Source organism: Zonotrichia leucophrys, chromosome 1A (genome assembly GCF_028769735.1).
Source record: "Zonotrichia leucophrys gambelii isolate GWCS_2022_RI chromosome 1A, RI_Zleu_2.0, whole genome shotgun sequence".
In the NCBI taxonomy this organism is placed as follows: Eukaryota; Metazoa; Chordata; class Aves; order Passeriformes; family Passerellidae; genus Zonotrichia; species Zonotrichia leucophrys.
Window position 1 is genome coordinate 4,128,328 of NC_088170.1, and position 13,038 is coordinate 4,141,365.

Below are 13,038 nucleotides of genomic sequence, written 5' to 3' on the forward strand. Positions count from 1 at the left end.
TTCCCTCCAAAACACAGACATAATGTTTAACTTGTTTCACCCAGCCCCTTTGGAACTCTTCCTGAGGCTTGACTCTACCAGAATGGATGAACTCCACAATACAAAGCTGAAGTCATGGGACAGTGTTTTGGGATACAAAGACAAAATGCTAAGCTAAGGTGTTTTCATTTTACTGGGCTCAGATAATGTCACTGCTGACTAGGAGTGATGTATGTGTGGGTTTGGTGCAAGAGCACTGCTGCACAGCTGATAGAAACTGAAAATTATCTTGGGATACTGTAAACCTTTCCCCACAGCTCCTGGCAGCAGGCTCGGGGCTGTGCTTGCTGTGAGGCAGCAACTCTCTTCTAGAAAGGCACATTGTAAATAGGGCTGTGGCTCTGCTGCAAAACGGGGGGGGGGGGCTTTATTTCCCAGCAACTGACACCACCCAAATTCTTCTCCTTTTACCTTTACTAAAGTCTCTGCAGCTGAAAAAGATCTATTGTCTCTGAAACAAATGCACAATCTCTGGCTTCTAACTTGTTTTGAATTTTTTACTATTATATGGCTACTGTGATCATCTAGTCTGACTTCCTGCCTACCACGGTCTATAAACATCCTGTAAATAGCTTCAAGTCTGATAGCTGTGATTAAATTGGAATGTGGTTAGAAAATTCCTATGAAGTGGAGAATATTTCAAGACAGTCTCTATGCTTCAGCCTTAAGTGGGGATTTCCGCTGCTGCTGTGGATTGACAAGTGACCACAGGCAGCAGGTTCCATAGAGTTCACTTTCTAATTGCATCTGGGGTGATATTCTGCAACTGGCTTTGTAAATGTAGCATGTTCAGGAGGAGAAAAAAAAGAAAATATTCATTACAGGCACCTTCCTGTCCATATCACTGCAGTATAACTGCTCAGTGTCAATTCCTGGTAGATTTTTCAGACCTCTTGCGTTAGAAGAATCCCTGTAGGAAATCCAGTTTGATGGAAGTTTGCTCTGTTGTTTCTAGGGTACCTGTTATTCAAACATCTTGGAAAAGCCTGAAGTAGCTCAACGATATGTCATAATTTCCTTTATTAATTACAAAGAAAATCAGTTGGAAAAGGATATCCATAAAGTGTGTATCCTAGTCCTGAACTTTAATTCCACATTGTCCTTCTCTCTGCATGCAGTGCTGAGCCACATTGTTCTTATCCTGATCTGCAAGAGCCTAAATCAAGTTTTGGGTCAATTGTTAAAGAGCAAGTATTAATTAACAGACACCTCATTAAAACACCAGCATGGGCTGCAGCAGCACTGACTCTTAATTTTTTTTTTAGCCAGGCAACAGCTTCCAGAGACATCCTTTGAGTCAAAGCACAAGCAAGCAGTACCTAGGGAACAGTGCAGGAGAGTGAAAATCTGCTGTTGGCTTCTGTGAAGCTGCCCAGCTTTTCTCCTTGCTAAATATGACATGTGCCAAACAAAATAATTCCTGTGTGTCTCCTTTATCAGACTTTGGATTTTCTAGGAGATTTGCAGTCTCAACTGCAGCCATTCTACTAATAAAAGCAGTATTTATATACTCTTGCAGATACTACAAACCAAACATACAAATCTCCTAGTAGTTTATTAGTTTTTAGCAGTTCATAAATAGGAAACCTCATTAAGAGCTCCTGAATCATAATTCAGCAGTGTCCACTACAGAGCTTTGTCTGTTACACTGAAATTACTGAACTCAGCATCTCAAGCAGCATGTCATGTCATTGAGATCCTCTGATGTTAAATGGATTGTCTTGTACTGATAGTTAAAAGATAGTAAATTTATTGAGCTTTTGTCCAAAAGTAGAAATAATCAGACAATTTAAATTTTCTCTAAACTTAGTCAGATTTATAGTTATGACAAAAAATGCTTTTCCCTAATCCCAATTTGTGCCTTTATTAAGCTTCATTATAATTACTACATTAAGAGAGAATATATATTTTGCTGCAACTGAAAATGGTGTTATTTATAAAATTGTGTAAGAGCAGATAAAGGACTGATACAACTGGTTGATACAAAGGAAGCAAATGTATCCATGTTCAAAGATGACTCTTCAGAATATCTGTAAGTTACCTTCTCCCATTTTTTTAATACATATTCCCCTTCTATCTATGAATTAATGCACAAAGTTGCTTGAAATAACAATAAATGGTCTGGATCCCCCAGAGGATCTGAAGCTGATGTCTCTGTCAGTCCTCTAAAAAAGGATAGTCCTTGTGATTTTTGCATCTAGAAAAAGAGAGTATGATTAGAACATTTTAAGGGTATGGTTTAGAGAAAAAGCTTTTTTTTTCCCCTGGTAGAAGAACTGAAACTGAACTACATTAAAAACACATTGTCTGCTTAGTGTATCCAGGGCAGGGAAAGTGAATTCTCTGTAACATTTGCATGTATCAGTGACCTTCTCAAAGGATAATGTATCTTATGCTCAGCTGAAATTGCCAAGATTCCCTGAGATATGAAACCTCTCTCTTGGAAACTCCCAAGCCCCCAGGGTGCTGTTAGACAAGGGGGTAACCTGGGAAAACTGAATAAAATGCAGCTCTTGGTGAGTCTGTAACCATTCTGTTATCTAGACAACATTGGCAGGAGTACATAGGCACAGCTCTTCCCTTCAAAAAAACCTGCAACTCTCATTCTTAAAATGGAATTTATTTACTCTGACTGTCCCTTATGTAAAGGAGCCAAAGAAAACGGAGGGGGGAAATGGCTGCTTATTTATTTTTGGAATTTCCAGCTGATTTTGATTTTCAGGCAGCAGTTTGGTATGCATCCAGTACAGGACATCTTAGGAACATTGTGCCTGCAGAAATCCCAGCGTTCCCAACCTGGACAGGATGGGCAATACTCTGATAAACCCAAGGGTGAGATTCCAGCAGATGTGACCAGCTGTTGGCTGAGCCTCCCTCTCTCTTTATTTTTAAGGGGCTATCAGATAGTATCTGTTAAGGGGATATCTAAGAGACAATCCAAGCTATCCAGTGGAAATCCAGCCCTGCTGCAGCCTGCAGGAAGAGGATGAGGATGAGGAGGTACTCACTGGGTTAACGCACAGATGCGATAGCGCTTCGTGAAACCAAGGAGCGTCTCCATCTCCTCTGCACTCAGCTCAAAGTCAAACACCTGCATCAAGGTCCCAGACAGCTGCATTAATTCAGTTTGCAGTGAGACAAGGAAGTTTATGTGCAGAAAAAAGAGCAAAATCAGGCTGAAGCACTGGGAGGTGTGCAGGGGGCACACATGCAGGGACAGCAAAAAATAAATGTGTAAGGTTACAGTGCTGGTGGGCTCTGCCTGCAGCAAAATTGCACCACAAGGTGGAAGAGTTTCTTACCTGATGTGTTCTCATGAGGATATGGCTCTTTACTTTCAAAGTGGCTTTTTACATTCATAAAAAAGTAAAAACCTATGTGGGATCTGACAAAGGTTTTGGCAGCTCTGAGTTTGAGGGGTGTGGTTTGTACCAGTGGCAGAGTTGGGGTTTTTCCTGTGTAGTTTAACACCATTAATGACTCTGTAAGGTGCCCTCTTACCTTAAAATTTTCCTCAATACGCTGCGGAGTGACAGATTTGGGAATGACACTCACATTTCTTTGGATTTGGAGCCGGATAAGCACCTGCAGGAACACAAAAGGAATTTACAGATGAGAAGTGCTGCTTGTCTTCTGAAAGCTGAAAAGCAAAGGTGTCTGCATGGTCACACAGAGCAGCTCTGCTGGTAACCAGAGAGGGCTCACAGAGGAGAAGCACTACCTAAACCCTTCCTAATTACTGCATGAGCTCATTAAATCCTCACCCATCTCTGAGGCTGAGATGACAACAAGGGAGTGCATTGAGCAAGAGTTCAGGGTTGGCAGGATGCTGTGTGGAGAGGCAGCCAGTGTGCCAGTTAAAGCCCAAAACCACTGCCAATCTTCTGTCCATCACTAAAACTGAGGTAGAGAGACTGTTTTTCTAAAGCATTAAACTGTGTACAGGACACAGCTGGAACTCTATATTATTATTATTCCATAATTCCTCTCTAAGTAGTTACTTTAGCACAAGTGGGAAGAATACATGTCAGCAGGGAAAACAGCTCTTAGCAGTATTAACCTGAGCTGGGGTTTTGTTGTGCTTGAGTGCAATTTCCTTAATTTGAGGATCATCAAGAAGGGAAATATGGTCAGGCTTGGACCTGTGAAAATAAAAAAACAGGCTTCAGTAGTTGAATAACCCACTGTCTTCTCCCTCAAGCACTGTATCATAAGAATATTGTTTAAATTATTAAAAAGCATAATCTTTCATTCTTTAATTTAACATCTTGTTACTTCAGTTCATGCCTTCATTCTTCTTTTTTATATCAAGTGAGCACATGAGAAGAGGCCTGTAGTTTCTAGTAAAAACAGGTCATATAATACATTTATGTCCAGCCTGAGATCAGGCTGGGAATTTCTTTGATCCAGATCCCAGGAATTTCATCTTGTCCTTTACAAGCACAGCTGCTCTGGCAAAAGCCCTGTCCCAGGTCAGAGAAAGCCATGAGGATGGGAGTAAAAGCAAAATTTCTGCAACTTCCCCATTTACAAACTTAATCCCTTTGTCTCAGCAGGACTGCAAAGTTGCTATTTTCATAAGCATCTGCTGCTTTGGTTTTTTGTTTGGTTTGTTGTGGGTGGTTTTTTTTTTAGTTCAGAAATTCTCCTACATGTTTAATAAGCTCACTAAAACTCAGTTAAGAATTCTCTTCTCTGCTTTCATCAACCAATTGATCATTTTTCTTCAAAATACAAAACTAGTGGACTGAATATCGCAATAAGTGTCAGGTTTCTGTGGGTGTGATTTTTAATTAATTAGTGAGTCTTTTTCTAATTACAGTAGTTTTTCTCAGAGGTTTCATCCTAAGACTGGTTTACTGCATTGACTTCAGTCTACATCTAAGAAATCTCCCAAAACATTCTTACCCTGGCCAGTTGGGTGCTCCAAGGGGACAGTATGCAGTGACAGAGATCCCTTTGGCTTGACAAAACTTAATCAGCTCTTCCTGAGGAAGATAGGGGTGGCTCTCAATCTCAAAAAAAAAGAAAAAAAATTATCTTTCACCTCTCAAAAGCAGAAGGTACTTCAAGGTTTAGCATCACTGTGCCACATCAGCTTTGAAAGGGTTCTTTTTGCAGGTGTGGGGTTTTTCAGGGACTTTTAAGAGATGCTCCATCCAGTGCAACAGCCCAGACAGGTGTGATGCAGGACAATTTACCTGGTTGTTTGCAGGTTTGTGCCTCAAGCCTGGTTTGCCCAGGAGCTGATTGATCTGTTTTTGGTTGAAGTTGGAGACTCCAATAGCCTTCACCATTCCCACATCCACGAGCTCTTCCATAGCCTAGAAACACCACGGAACCACACTTCCTATCAAGTTCTTTCATTTTTATATGGAAAAAAATGCCCACACAAAAACTTGAGCGGTAAAAATCTTCCTGTGCTGTGAGAACAGTACCTGAGCAGTGGGGCTGTGGTCAGACTCAGATCTCACATTCTGTGTCACCATACAGATAAATAACAGCACTATTCACACAGCCCCTAAACTATTATTATTATTGTTGTTGTTGTTGTTATTTCAGTAAAATATTACTATTTTGAAATACTATCCCCAAGCAGACCTTCTGACAGATGGAAGAGATTCTTTTAGAGTAATTCCTCAGCTAAGCAAATAACCATCCCACAATAAAAAGCACCTTCTTTGGGACAGAGCAGCTCAACAAGGAGCTGTCACAAGACATCTGGAACAGGATGGATACTGGTGATCAATGCTGATTAATTTCCCAAGAGAGATGTACCATTTAGCAGTTGGATTATAGGATAAGCAGCACTGTGTTCCCCCTCCATCACCTATTTTCTTTCACACTAATGAGCAATAAAAGAGCCAGACAGCCCTAATTAGATTGTCACATCCAGTAGAAAAGAATTGGGAAAATAATCTGCTAGCAGCCTTTAGAGCAGAAGATACCCTTGTTCCAAAGCAGAAATAATTTTACTTTAAAGTTGCTGTCATAAGCAGCAGCCTGCAATGTCCACTTTTTTCCCTCAAATGACCAACAAAAATGTGCCTTATTCTTCACCTGACAGAAGGCAAAAAGCACCAGTGAATTCTTGTGACTCTGGTGAGTTTCCTACCTGCTTTTGGCCTGGCTGTGCTGAGCACACGGGAGTGGAAGGGAAAGGAAGCCTAAAGTCTCAGCCAAGCAGGAATTGGAATTCATGCCCAAGCCTGGCCTCCCAGGCAGCACACAGAGCTTAGCAAAGGCTTTGGCCAAGTCCCACTCCTTCCAGAGACAGAAATTTGGGAGCTGTGGTGCATTGGCACAGGCATGTTGGCTTTGCTGGGGTCTGGACAGCTCAGGTACCACAAGAGGTAGGCATGGCTACAACTAAAGCCACCAGAAATTGCCCTGAGTGGAGTGGGGATGTGAGAGACAGCCTTTGTTAGCTCAAGCCACTGCAGGGTACACACACAGTCAAAGATTTCCTCTTGTCATGCCAACCCAGCCAGTTCAGTAAGCAGTAGATATAAAAATACCTAAATTTTGGCACAGTGACACAAAAAGGAACCCAAGGACGCAGAGAAATCAGCAATCTCAAATACTTGATGTTAGAAATTCTCTCAGAACAATTCCCACAGTGGAAAGCTTAGTGTTTTCAGGCTGTTATTTCAAACTAGCAAGATATTTTTGGCCTGTAAATGAATGTACCTCCCACGTATCCAGAAAATCTGTGTCGCTGGGAATGATCATTCCATTTCCATCTGCAGGAAATAGCTCCTCTCCTGCCTAGCAGCACAAAAGGAAAAGCAACATAAAGGTCAGCTGAATTATAAATACTTCAAGAAATCATTTAGAAATTTGGGGAAGCAAGTGGAGCTGGAGACACTGAGCTGGATATCCTGAGTTATGCTTGTGGTGGGGTGAGACATGGCTGAAAGGACCAGCCTGTATCAACAGAGAAATCTTCAGGAAAATCTGTCCCTTGAAACCCTGTCCTGCAGGCACTTCTGTGTGCCTCAAGTTGAGAGAAGGCCAGAGAGGTGGCACAGTGGGGAAAACAGGATTTATTTAACCTGGGGGTAGAGAGAGAAGAGAAAAATCTCTTTGGAACAAAGTAGTTCACATGTTTGATTCTTGATAAGGAAATGTTAGCCAAACACTGTAAGAGGAATGTGATCTGGATGGTAATTTGATCCATGAGTTGAAAATGCTGTGTGAGGGAAAATAAGGTGGTTTTTGTACTACAAAACTGACCTAGTTTAAGCAGCCCTGACCTTTCCTTTCCTCCTGGGCTCTCCTTGCAGAAATTTATCATTATGTCCTAATGAGATTTACCAACACTCCTCATTGGAGAAGACTAAAGAGATGTCTGGTCCCAAAGGCAAAAGGGGCAGAGCCCTGACAGATGGATCCTAGGATTTAAAGTTGCAATACCTTGAATCCCATGGGGCAGTGCATCAGGTAGAGATCCAGATAATCCAGCTGGAGGGCAGCAAGTGTTTTCTGGCACGCCTCCTTCACCAGGGACCTCTCGTGGAAGGTGGACCACAGCTGTGGGGAAACACAGACCTGGCAGCTGCTCTGCTGCCCTCACAGTGCCAGAGCATCCCTGGCAGGCAAGCACAGGGCACAGAGGCAGCTCAGGGTGTGTGTGGCACAGCCTCTCACCTTGAGGAGGTGCCACTTGAGGCGCCTCGATTTATTTACTGTTAAGTAACTAAAATGAGAATGGGATACTCTGAAATTCCATCAATTATTGCAACGATTAAAACAAAGAAAATAAGTGAACCTGGTGAAAATCGACCCTCCAGCTTCCAGCAGATAGAAGTTACTTTATTTTTCCTACCATTGTTGCTGGGGGAAAAAACAAAACAAAGCATAACATACAGGAGCTGACAGGCTGAGGCCGGCAGCGCAGCAGGAGTCACCACAAAAACAATAGCCCTGCTTCCTATCCCAGAGGCCACCAGGAGCACGGCCTCAGTTCCTGTCTCCATGGCTGACAATGGACATGGACTACAAAAAAACCCCTCTCAAACCCAGCCTTTTGTTTCTCAGGGGGTGACCTATTCCCTCCCCTCACCATCCCCTGATTGCTCTGCCCTGACAGAGGAGGTAATTCCCAGCTTCATCCCTGGTGTTGGGATGACCCTGAGGTGTTGGAAAGTCTCTTTTTCCCAGCCCCAAGACTGAAGAAGAAGACAGGACTCCTGGGCTCTTATTCTCAAGGTTATTTCTTTTCTCTTATCTACAATATTCTTTCTCCAACCCACTGAGGTCTGTCCAGCAGGTCGGGGTGAGGCACACTGACTGCCCTTGGTGTTATCTTTTTATACTAAAAACTACCTGTACTATTTACAATAATTTTCTAATACCTATCACCTATGTTAGACAGTTTACTCTAAACCAATCTAAAAGTGCTGCCATCACAGCAGAAGATGGAGGACAAGAAGGAGGAGAAGAAGGACAGGACACACCCAGATTCCTCCATCTTGCCTCCTGAACCCCCATTCTAAAAACCCCAAAATTCTACTTTTTCACCCTGTGACAAATTCACTATCATTCTACTCAAACCCTTGTGGCTTGTGACTCCTCACACAAAGTTGGGAATTGTTTCCATGGGCTAAAATCAAAGGCACAGGTGTCTGTGACTCCGTGCCAAGGTCTCTGAGCCCCCTGCCAGGGTCTGGAGTCCTTCAGGGCAGCCAGAGGAATGTCCTGGGTTCTGACACATCCCATGGCACTTTCTGTGGTGGGACTTTGAGCTTGGCCCCATGTGAGAGCCATCTCCAAGGACACACCTTGCTGACCACAAAGAGCTCCTCTCTCCGCACCACGCCCTGCTCCATTTTGTGCCGCAGCGCGTCCCCGATCTCGCTCTCGTTCTGGTACATGTGGGCACAGTCCAGGTGCCGGTACCCCACGTCGATGGCAAACTCCACTGCATCCCTGGCTGCCCCCTGCAGAGACTGAAACCACAAGAGAAAACAGTGATTTGCTAAATAGCAGATTAAGGGTTTTGCTGATCTGAAAAGCTGGCAGTTTTAAGCCCCTAGAATAACGAGATATTCCAGCTGTGGGTTATTTGTTTGTTTGTTTGTTGTTTTTTGAGGGTTTTTTTGTTGGGGTTAGGATTGAAGGTATTTGAGATGATAGTTTCCGTCTAGATTTAGGCATTTATTATTATTATTTATCTGTTTAGCTTTAGGTGTTTAATATTTTTATTTATGTTATAGTCTCACCGTAGTGAGTTCTGTAGTCTTTTATTAGCAAGGCACAAAATGGCTTGTTAATGTCTTGCTAAAGGCTTTCTATCTCTTGTTACAAGGTCTTTTAAGACTAAACTATCTAATTAAGAAATGATACCTCAATTATTTTCTTTTTGTACCTAATGACTGTTTCCTCGAAGTCAGCACTGCGGACTTTTCTGTTCAATTACAAAATATCACCCAACCTTATGAAAAAGAAGGAAGAAGAAGAAAAAGAACAACCTGCTTCTGCCCTAAAACTTCCATCTTGCTTCATATTTATTACTGTGTTCTAAGACCCCAAACTCTAAGTTCTCTACCCTGTGATATTACACACTTCTCACCAACTACACACCCATAATCCCAGTGCTATCAGTTTTGGAAGCTTTCTCCACAGCCTCAGGTCAAATGCAGTGTTCTCTTGTGGGTCTGTGTCTTTAAGCACAGAAAGTTTAAAATTCTCAGCATTTAGGGTTCCAACACCAGCCTGGATCTGGCTTTCATTAGTTTTGTGAGATAAATGGCAAAAGGAATCACTGATGAGGTGCCTGAGCTGATCCACCCTTTTCTAAGTATTGGAAGTTCACCTTGGGACACGAGGCTACCTTGAAATAAATTCTAATTTCCCCAGAAATTAAAAGCAACTTTAGTGTGACATACTGGTGACATGAGGAAACCAATCACCTCTGGAATGTGCCCTGGCCCTGCGCAAAAACAACCCAGCTCTTGGTGACACAGGACAGGGAGGCGAGGGGACTCAAAACACTACACACAGTGCCACCTCCCGGGTAAAACACACACTTGGTGCTGGACAGCAAAACAAACCACTTCAGATTCTTGGCTTGGAGACGCCACTGAGGTGTTTGATGGCTGAATCCAGAAAATGGCACCCCAAACAGAAACAGGATTCAAAACCAGCACCACCTCCTGTGGTTATTAATTGTTGTGGTGTTGTGGGTGTCTCTAGGACGAGGTGATAGATTAATCTGAGTTCATATTTTTTAAAAGGCTGATTTATTACATTGTGATATTATATTAAAAGAAAATTATATACTGAAACTACACTAAAGAAAGAGAAAGGAGACATAAGAAGGTTAGACAAGAATGATAATAAAAACTCAAGACAGAGAGTCCAACACAGCTGGCTGTGATTGGCCATCAATTAAAAATAATTCACATGCTGGGTAAACAATTTTTCAATTTTTAAAATTACATTTCAGAAGAGTAAAACTTGGAGAAGCTGAAGCTTCTCAGCTTCCCAGAAGAAAAAATCTTAGCAAAGGGATTTTTCAAAAAAAATGACAGTAACAACCTCCTACTTTTTTCTTTTTTAATTATATCACTACTCCAAGTTTTTCCAGTCAAAGGGCATTTAGTTGGTTCACCTTAATTAATAACAACATAGAAAAAACACCACTTTTTTTCAGCACACAACTAAAGAGACTGTTGTAAGTTTTACAGGATTTCTTTTTTTGCAGTGCCTTTTCCCATCCATCCCTCCCTGGATGTGAGCAAAGACAACAACCTGCCCTTGAGATTACATAAAACTCTGCCATGTGAGATGTTTTCCAGAGAAAATAATCCTTTGTTTAATTTCCCCAGGTGCTCACTGAGCTCGGATTCGAGTCAGAGCTGCCAGGTAAAGGGGAGGCTGCTGTGGGAACCTTGAAACCAAAGAGCTTTAATAAAATTATCACCTTGGACTTTCTTTTCATTGCATAACAGGGATCATGTGCCCAAATTTTTCCTTCTACTCAGTCTTGACCAGTTTCTATTAGCAACTTAACAAATTCCTTCAGAGATCTCCCCCATCACAGCACTGGGCCCTAAGAAGCTCCCCCAAGGCACACTTTGGTTTTTAAAGCCTACTTGAACTACTTTAGGCTTCTTAGTGTCCCTTTGTCACCAGAAAAATAAAGACTGAAAGGGCTAAACAAACTCACACCTGTTTGTGCACATAAAGTTAAATGCTGATTAGATCAAATGGCCCAAAAATATGGCAAGAATTTAAGATATTTTTATGGCGACTGGAAAAGTGTTTCATGGAGCTGGGAAGTTATGATTTGAAGATTTGGTTTCCAGTTTCAGATCCAGGGGAAAGTTTACTTTTTAAAATCTTTTTATCTTTCTTAAGATCAGTTTCTTAAAATTTTCAGCACATTTCCAGACTCATTTACATTTATAATTCAATATATTCTTTAACCTACTCTCTCTTACCAAAAGTCCATTAGGTAACATTTGCAGGTAAAGAACCACCCAAACTGGTGCAAAGTGCTGCACACTCATCTGCTGCCAATAAAAACAAGTTATCCTCAAGTCTCTAAGGGATTATTGTGAGTTCCCATTTCCAAAACTACTTATTGCCCCTTAAATTCCTATATCCACACACACTCATCACAGATGACACGTACATGACATGCTGGGATATTAACACAGTGCCAAAGGAAAAAAAACAAAACAAATGAAACCAAAACAAAATAAAAATACAAAGAAAAGTTAGCTAGGCAGAAGCTTTTACTTTTGCAGCATGTAATTTTTTTTTTCCATAGCTAAGAAAAAATCTTGTACCTGCTCCACTACCTCCACTCACCCCTAAGATTTCCTGAAGGCTGGGAATAAATCCCTGCATTCCCTGAGCTATTTCAAAAGGAAATATTTCACAGAGGATTTGCTGCATTCTCCTGACCCAAAGGAGATTTTTTCAGCAATCCACTGTGATGATTCCCAGCGCCCAGAGGTGCCCAGCTGCAGCAGGTACCTGCCAGGTGCCCAGTCCCAGGATGGGCATCCTCCCACCAGCGGGCAGCTCCAGGTGAGTGGCCATGGGCAGTCAGGCAAGGAGGGGCTGTGGGCGCCTGCAAAACCTTTTAAATCAGCTTTGCCCCTCCCTCCTGCCTGCTGACTGGCTGCAGACAAGGAAAACATGGGCAGAAGTGCTGTCATAAGAGGAGGCAGGGATTTTGGTTTAGCTCACCTTTTGAAGAACTTAAAAAACTGGTTGCAGGCTCCTCATGAATTTATTGACTGAGCTCATCATGGCAATTTTGGCAATTTTCCATTGGTAGGGGTTGCAGGTTTTTGTAAACCTCACAGTCTCTGCTTTTCTGCAAGAAATGTGGTATTTGGGGAGGTGGCACATGCCCCAAAACCATTTCTCATCTCACCTGTTCTGAACACATCACCAGAAAATGCTGGAGAGCTGCTTGTCTCAGGAAGAAGCAGCAACCTGTCCACAGGAGGAATAATTTTTTAAAATTCCCAATATATCTTTATCCTCACTGCATCAAGCATGTATGTTTTTTATACCTTTCTATATTTCTTTTATATATATATTTGATCTCAAGGCTCCCCACAGCTTTTGCTCTCAGCCACTTTATGATGAGAGGTCACTCCATTCAGAACCCTTTTAATTTTATTTCTGAGCTCAAAATGATCAGGTCTGTTGGCCTGAATTCTGCAATAAAAGCAGGGTCTAACCAGCAATTGTAGTGCCCAGAGCTGCTAGGTAAAGATTTTATTCCCCTACATGGATTTTCTCCTGATTTGTGAGAAAAGGGGATGATGTAGAGGAGAGATCTGTGGTGACCATGACTCTCCGAGTCATTGTTTCCCTGTACTTCAGTGATTTTGTAAATTACATATTGACATTTTAGAAATTAATACCTTTGTGAGACATTTATTAGAGGTATTTACTCTTTTTTTCCCCTTGTTTTTTTGTGCATTTCTTGAAGGTGAGGAATATCTGAATCTGAGGAGGAGCCTGTCAGGG

The 13,038-nt window shown here is 42.0% G+C and overlaps 1 protein-coding gene across 2 annotated transcripts; it reads right to left on the bottom strand.

Annotated features, from left to right (window-relative positions):
- Window positions 1-1,764: 1,764 nt before the first annotated feature.
- Window positions 1,765-12,138, bottom strand: LOC135456392 (aldo-keto reductase family 1 member B1-like). 2 transcript variants are annotated; one of them, XM_064730199.1, is made up of 10 exons: window positions 12,028-12,138; window positions 8,823-8,990; window positions 7,456-7,572; window positions 6,730-6,807; window positions 5,241-5,363; window positions 4,948-5,054; window positions 4,100-4,181; window positions 3,541-3,624; window positions 3,048-3,130; window positions 1,765-2,236 (listed from the first exon to the last, which is right to left on the bottom strand). In XM_064730199.1, exons 1-10 carry the CDS (start codon window positions 12,091-12,093, stop codon window positions 2,197-2,199), a joined length of 948 nt encoding a protein of 315 aa, XP_064586269.1. In that variant the 5' UTR covers window positions 12,094-12,138; the 3' UTR covers window positions 1,765-2,196. The 2 variants fall into 2 exon arrangements, with proteins under 2 accessions (XP_064586269.1, XP_064586276.1); XM_064730206.1 differs by lacking the exon at window positions 6,730-6,807 and having other exon boundaries at window positions 12,028-12,133.
- Window positions 12,139-13,038: the final 900 nt, after the last annotated feature.

Bases quoted from the DNA above. Each gene is read 5' to 3' on its own strand.
- LOC135456392 (XM_064730199.1), bottom strand. From the start codon at position 12,093: ATGGCCACTCACCTGGAGCTGCCCGCTGGTGGGAGGATGCCCATCCTG. The intron at 5,364-6,729 runs GTACATTCATTT...TGGTGTTTCTAG, and splicing joins ATTTTCTGGATACGTGGGAG to GCTATGGAAGAGCTCGTGGA. The intron at 2,237-3,047 runs GTGAGTACCTCC...CTCTTTTTCTAG, and splicing joins CGCATCTGTGCGTTAACCCA to ATGCAAAAATCACAAGGACT.